The sequence below is a fragment of the Rana temporaria genome, chromosome 8 (genome assembly GCF_905171775.1).
Source record: "Rana temporaria chromosome 8, aRanTem1.1, whole genome shotgun sequence".
NCBI lineage: Eukaryota > Metazoa > Chordata > Amphibia > Anura > Ranidae > Rana > Rana temporaria.
The window spans coordinates 88,405,212-88,412,711 of NC_053496.1; the positions used below are offsets into that span (position 1 = coordinate 88,405,212).

The 7,500-nt window shown below is 42.3% G+C and overlaps 1 protein-coding gene across 3 annotated transcripts in view; it reads right to left on the reverse strand.

Moving 5' to 3' along the window:
- HERC4 (HECT and RLD domain containing E3 ubiquitin protein ligase 4) overlaps positions 1-7,500 on the reverse strand; it is a 99,136-nt gene that overhangs the window by 54,207 nt on the left and 37,429 nt on the right. For all 3 annotated transcript variants that reach the window (XM_040362164.1, XM_040362163.1, XM_040362162.1), the window contains exons 8-11: positions 5,520-5,680; positions 5,369-5,445; positions 2,846-2,970; positions 1,370-1,429 (exon numbers count right to left, since the gene is read on the reverse strand). In XM_040362164.1, coding sequence (XP_040218098.1) covers positions 1,370-1,429; positions 2,846-2,970; positions 5,369-5,445; positions 5,520-5,680 — 423 coding nt within the window. The remainder of the gene's footprint in view (positions 1-1,369; positions 1,430-2,845; positions 2,971-5,368; positions 5,446-5,519; positions 5,681-7,500) is intronic.

The following is a 7,500-nucleotide window of genomic DNA, read 5'->3' on the forward strand; positions in this document are numbered from 1 at the left end:
CTTAATATTGTGAAAGATAATGTTATGCCGAGTAAATTGATACCCAACATGTCACGCTTCAAAATTGCGCCCGCTCGAGGAATGGCGACAAACTTTTACCCTTAAAAATCTCCACAGGCTACGTTTAAAATTTTCTACAGGTTACCAGTTTTGAGTTACAGAGGAGGTCTAGGGATAGAATTATTGCTCCCGCTCTAACAATCACAGGAATACCTCACATATGTGGTTTGAACACAGTTACCATCTGCGGACGCTACTTACGTATGCGTTCCCTTCTGCGTGGGAGCTCGCCGTGACAGGGCGCGTTAAATAATTTTTTTTACTATTCATTTTACTTTTTATTTCAACACCGTCTTTTAAAAAAAAAAATAATAAATTGGGGTCACTTTTATTCCTATTACAAGGAATCCCTTGCAATAGAAATAAAGCATGACAGGATCTCTTAAATATGAGATCTGGGGTCAAAAAGCTATCAGATCTCATATTTATCCCACTCCAAAAAAAAAAAGGAATTGGAAAAAAATAAAATAAAATTCTCCTTTAAGAGCATTGGGCGGAAGAGAAGTTCAACGTCTGTCGCTTCCGCCAGTCAGTGCTATGGAGTGGGGGCCATCTTCCCATCTTCCCCTCACTCGGCAGCCAGCCTAACACAAGAGAGGACCCGAGCGGCTCCGGTAAGCTGTGGTTACCCCTGAGCGCGGCGGGGTGGCCTCTCCTGCCACGGATAAGTGATCTTGTGGCGAATCTCCAGCAGAGACCACTTTCATCTGAAAGCAGACCGCTCGCTGAAAAAGAGGATACCGGGGTTATGGCAGCTATCTGCTGTCATAACAACTGTATTCCTCTTCAAACAGCAGACGTGTAAAGGCGGCAGGTGGTCCGCAAGTGGTTAAAGTACATGTGAACCCTTACCTTGCTAAAAACAACCCAGTTTAAAATAGAAATGAAAAGCAAACATTTATGTGTATTTATATAAATACCTTTACTTTCCTTTTTCATAATTAATCACATAATCTATGTTCTCAGCTGCATAAGGGACTTTGTGAGGTGGGGGTGGAGAAACAACCGTTTTGGTCGGGGGTGGGGGGAGCGTGTGTGCACAAGTCTTGGCCATTGTAGCACAGGCAGAAAATCGACCGCTGGGATGGTTCTGCTCTCCTGCCAAATGTTTGAAATAAGAAAGCAGGGGGACTGGCAGGTTCATCAGGTATTGCACAATAAGGATGAACACAACTTACAACATGTTGCAACATACACATCAGGAATATGCAATGTGTTTCTTTTATGCAGTGCATTACATACATAACTTTTCTTCTAATATACAGCATAAACAACTTTTAAAATGATTGAACAAATTAGACCTTTTTACCTGGTAGATAAAAAGCTTCCATTCAGACAGGCAGCAGATGAAAACACTTTGTCGATTTCACTGTCAAAACAAAAATCCCAAGAAATTACCAATTTAAACAAAAATCAAGAAAACCTCAGGTTCCCGAGTTAGTTTTGCCAAAGCATCACTAGAAGCCACTTATTTTCTTCTTCTACGTGCCCTGATCTTCCTTAGGCCCCTTTCACACGGGGCGAATCAGTAATGATCCTCCTCCGTATGCTCAGCGGGGATCGCTCCGTTGATCCCCGCTGAGCCGGCGGATGACAGGGCGGTCACCGCACACTGTGCAGGGACCGCCCTGTCTTTTTTCCGTCTCCCCTATGTGGGGATTGGATGAACATGGACAGTGTGTCCGTGTTCATCCGATCCGCAGACGGAAAGGAAAGATAGGGTTTTCTTGCAAAATCGGATCTTTGCGGAGGCGGACGAGATCGGGTGTCAGCAGATGTTCATCCGCTGACATCCGCGATCTCATAAGGACCAATATATGTCCCTTTTTCATCTGCAAACGGATGGATGAAAAAGCGGACATACGGTCCGCAGGTGTGAAAGGGGCCTTAGTCTGTGAGCTTGGAGTCTGTTTAGGGATGGGCTGCATTAAACATTTTTGACTTTATAGTTCACTGATCCGCTCTGTACTCTGACTGAACCAGAAATTGCTGAGCCCTAAACACATCTAGATGCAAACATATAGCATTGCACTTACAGGAGGAGGGCGAGTGGTGGGCTGCGCAGAACGTTCGGCACGGGAACGCGCCTAATTTAAATGGTACACGCCCCATTTGAATTAGGCGAGCTTGCGCCGGGTGGCTTTACGCTACGCCGCCGCAAGTTTACACGCAAGTGCTTTGTGAATCAAGCACTTACGACGAAAACTTGCGGCGGAGTAACGTAAAGGGGATACGTTACGCCGCCGTAATTGTTCGTGAATCTGCCCCATTATGTACAAGTCCCTGTGACAGATTTCCTTATGCAGCCATCTTACAAGGTTTTTAGCAACTCTATGTGAGATAGACAGACACACTTGTTCTATATTTGCATTTGTTACTATAGTTTGTTGATCCAAGTATTGAAAGATTTTTAGGTTTTGTTATAATTGTATTATAATAAATTAGATTCAATTAGAGAAGAGGGACATTGCAGCTTGTTATCAGCACTCAGTTCAAAAGCCTGCATCTCTGATGGTTTGGGAGTGCACGAAGCCCTGTACACATGGCCCGAACGCCGGGCGACATTGGCTGACTGAATAAATACTGTCCCACATTCGGCCCTTTCAGCCAGTCCAACAGAAGTTAGCCGTTTGGCCAGCTTCTGTCAGACGAGCATGCTGGAAAACCAGCAGCCGACTGGCTCCCGATCAAAATGGTCTCAGCCAATGGCTGAGAGTGCTGATTGGAGTGTGCATGAGGCCTTAGGAGAAGCAAAGAAAATTGTGTTCATAGACAAAAATCTTACTTTACTATGTCTGGAGGAAGCCTTCCAGATGAGTAAGTCAACAATCTCTGAATGAGCTCTTCATTTATGGTCCATATACATCTGGAATGGCTACGGGTTCTGAAGTCATCTGGAGGAAGGCAGTTCTAAAAATGAGAAACTTAATTTAATGCATTGACATAGGGTAGAATCATGCACTTCTAAGCTGAACTCAGACTTGGGTGATCAGCTCAGGTGAAACTCGAAAAATTTGAATATTGTGCAAAAGTTCATTTATTTCACTAATGCAACTTAAAAGGTGAAACGAATATGACATAGATTCGTTGCATGCAAAGCAAGATAGTTCAAGCCGTGATTTGTCATAATTGTGATGATTATGGCTTACAGCTCATGAAAACCCCAAATCCACCATCTAAGAAAATTTGAATATTACATGCAAGCCATAAAACAAGGATTGTACATAGAACAATATCGGACCTCTGAAAAGTATAAGCATGCATATGTACTCAGTACTTGGTTTGGCCCCTTTTGCAGCAATTACTGCCTCGACGCAGCAGGTCATGGAAGCTATTAGCCTGTGGCACTGCTGAGTTGTTATGGAAGACCAGGATTCTTCAATAGCGGCTTTCAGCTCTTCTGCATTGTTCGGTCTCATGTCTCGTCTTTCTCTTGGCAATGACTCTTAACAGGTCAGGCGAGTTTGCTGGCCAATCAAGCACAGTAATTCCACAATCATTGAACCAGGTTTTGGTGCTTTTGGCAGTGTGGGCAGGTGCAAAATCCTGCTGGAAAATTAGGTCAGCATCCCCAAAAAGCTTGTCTGCGGAAGGAAGCATGAAGTGCTCCAAAATCTCCTGGTAGACGGCTGCGTTGACCCTGGACTTAATGAAGCACAGTGGACCAACACCAGCAGATGACATGGTTCCCCAAATCAACACAGACTGTGGAAACTTTACACTGGACTTCAAGCATCTTGCAGTGTGTGCCTCTCCATTCTTCCTCCATACTCTGGGTCCTTAGTTTCCAAATTAGATGCAAAATTTGCTCTGATCAGAAAAGAGAACTTTGGACCACTGAGCAACAGACCATGTCTGTTTTTCTTTAGCCCAAGTAAGACGCTTCCGACGTTGTTTGTTGTTCAGGAGTGGCTTGACAAGAGGAGTACGACATTTGAAGCCCATGTCCAGGATCCGTCTGTGTGTGGTGGCTCATGATGCACTGACTCCAGCCTCAGTCCACTCCTTGTGAAAGTCCCCAACACTTTTGAATGGCCTTTTCCTGACAATCCTCTCCAGGCTGCGGTCATACCTGCTGCTTGTGCACCTTTTTCTTCCACACTTTTCCCTTACACATAACTTTCTATTAATGTGCTTTGATACAGCACTTTGGGAACATTCAACTTCTTTTGCAATTACCTTTTGAGGCTTTCCCTCCTTATGGAGGGCGTAAATGATGGTTTTCTGCACAACTGTCAGGTCATCAGTCTTTCCCATGACTGCGATTCCTACTGAACCAGACTGAGAGACCATTTAAAGGCTCAGAAACCATTTGCAGGTGTTATGGCTTAATTATCTGATTAGAGTGGGACATTTTGAGCCTAGAATATTGCACCTTTTGACAATATTCAAATTTTCGGAGATTGTGGATTTGGTGTTTTCATGAGCTGTAAGCCATAATTTTCAAAATTATGACAAATCACGGCATGAAGTACCTGGCTTTGCATGCAATGAGTCTATCTCATATATTAGTTTCACCTTTTAGTTGCATTAGTGAATTAAATTAACTTTTGCACGATATTAAAATTTTGAGTTTCACCTGTATATAGGGCGGCATAGAGGGTGGGACTTAACCCCCAGCTGCAATACATTTTTTATGGTGCTCCAAGCCTCTGTGCCGAAACTTTTATGGACTCTTTTATGGACATTATTGTGCAATATTGATTTCCATTTTATCGACATATTTTTGCTATATTTCGTTTTATTTCGTTGCGCTGCACGGTTTTTTTTTTTTATGACTCTTTCTGAGGGATTTTTTAAGAATTTACCCCAAGTGCTGGCTTGCATTAGTTTGTTTACCATATTAGTTTCTTTCAGCGCTGAATACCTTTATATTATATCACCGACAACTCCCAATCACGGTTTGCGACTGAACACGCTCCCAATCAGGTAACTGCTGTGACAGCTAATCATAGCAATCACGTGATCGGGAAGCTGCCTCCACCTCCCAGCATTGCTGAGAGGTGGCAGGAAGGGGTTAATGGAGAATAACAGCAAACCCATAAAGATTTCCTTAATTGATACGGATGCTGTGTTGACAAGCTAGAACATTAGGGATAAAATGCATAGCATTAAGAGGTGCTTCATATTGGTGTAACGCAGCACATTATTTATACCAGGTATATTTCAGAATTTTAAATATGAAACAGTTAGCTTATTGTGACAGTTCTTGGTTGTTATAATGGACGATTTGGTGAGATTGTGGTGTATAAAAAGTCTATGACACTTCACCTGCATGTCTAGATCAGAGGCCGGTTTCTTAAAATACCTTTATATGAAAATAATGTGCAAAACTTTGGTCTCCACCAGAATATATCTTCTTCACGCAGTAATACCCGTCCACATCTAAAAAACATGAAACAAGGCAGTTAGCCAGAAGGAAAACGTACAGCAAAATGAACACCAAATATGGAACCTACCCTGAGGTAGCTGGGAGTAGTCGCTATGGGATAGCCAGTTTCCCTTTACAGTGAATGGACTTTTTCTATTGCATGTAGACCCAGTTCCTAATTGCCCATTGCCACCTAGTCCAAAAGAGTAGATGCGCCCGGAAGAAGGAACAAAAGCTAAGGTGTGTTGTCTATGGAGGGGGAAAGAGGACAAAAGTTACACAAATCTACCACAGAAAGTTATAACATCAGCCTGAAAATTATTTCAGAAAATAGCCACTCATTTAAACAGGATGGCATGGCTTAAGAATAGAGTGAACATTCTCTGCATTGAAGAATTTTCTCTACCTAGAATGGCATTAACTCTGTGTAGCCCACACAAGAGAAAGATGGTCGACCACTGGACTGCATACTTCGAGCATCTACGTGCCACAATGTATGCTAATCATGAGATGTGCAATTTTAATTTATTTTTTTTATAGAAGGAAACTACGGGTTTAACTGGGGGGTGGTCACCAACTTAAATGCAAAATGCAGTTTTCCAAAAAAATTACAAATGCACATCTTTTTGCAAAGGGGGCATTTATTATTTTTTTCCCGCAGAAGCCTGGAAAGTACTGCACCCAAGGTCAGTAGATCACGGTGCAATATGGGTTCCTGCAGGCATGTCATTCAGCTTTCAGCCCATGCCACCGTACAGGCTCTTTGAAAGTCAGGGGACATGTCAGCAACTCACTGAAACTGAAAGTCCATCAGTCACAGTAGAGGACAGTACTTGTGGTTTATTTATTCACAGGAATCTGTAAATGAGGGATTTTCAGTACCCCTGAAATAGCTAGTCACACAGCATAGGTTGTAAGCTTAAATCCAGTCTAAGGAATGCTTCTATTGTGCAGCTGTCAGTAGGGTAACTCAGAGAGCGCAGACATATGTTCAGAAGACACCATTAGTACCTTATAAAAACTCAGCCATACCAATTGCTGCAACATTGTGATAATCATGTTTAGAATTTCATCTGTTAAAAGTTTGCTGAACCTGGACCTACTGCATGCCATACTTTTTTCAGTGCATACTACTGTAACAGGGTGGTGTGAACTAGCCCGATAGAAGATGTGCAGTGCAATGTAAAAAGTTCAAGACCTTACAGATACCAGATAAAGACTATCCCCCTAGTCCACACATATGCTGGTATCAGCCATTGAGAATAATGGACAACCTCCAGAGTGTCTCAGGCACAGCTGTTCCAACAAAGTTGGGATGCTGGGTAAAATCTACATAAAAACAGAATGCAATGATTTGCAAATCTCATAAACCCATACGTTATTCACAATAAAAAACATATCAAATGTTGAAAATTAGAAAATGTACCATGTTAAAGAAAAAATAAGGTAATTTTGAAGTTGATGACAACAAAAAGTCTAAAAAAAAAATTGAGACAGGGCAACAAAAATCTGGCAAAGTAAGTGGTACTCAACTGCAACTAATTAGGTCAATTAGCAGCAGGTCAGTAACATGATTGGGAATAAAAAGGGCATCTCAAAGAGTCGCAGAGGTGATCAAATACCACCAAAAGAAAGCTCTATTTGTGGATGAAAGGGATCTTCCAAAATGAGAAAATAGTGAGCGTTTTAAATGACAAACAACCCCTTTTCAAAAAAACATGGTCTCCCTGGCTCACTTACTTACAGGCCCCTGTGACATAGGGATGCCTTTTCAATTGATTGATCAAAGATTCCCGGATGGACACACCCTTCTCTCTTCTGTTTTTTCTTTCTTCTATTTCTAGTGCCTCGCCCTCGTGGATTCTCTGAATTTCCCTCCCCCGCCCCCCCCTTTTATTTTTATTTATTTATTTTTTTGTTAACCTGGACCTCTTCTGTGGTGTTGGGGACTAAGGGTTCCCCTATCGGGGACATGTAGGTTTAATAAATGCTGAAAGTATCTTACTTATTATGATTCCGAGCTGCCCAGATCCTCTCGTTGTGAGATTGCTCGAACCGGTACCTTACGA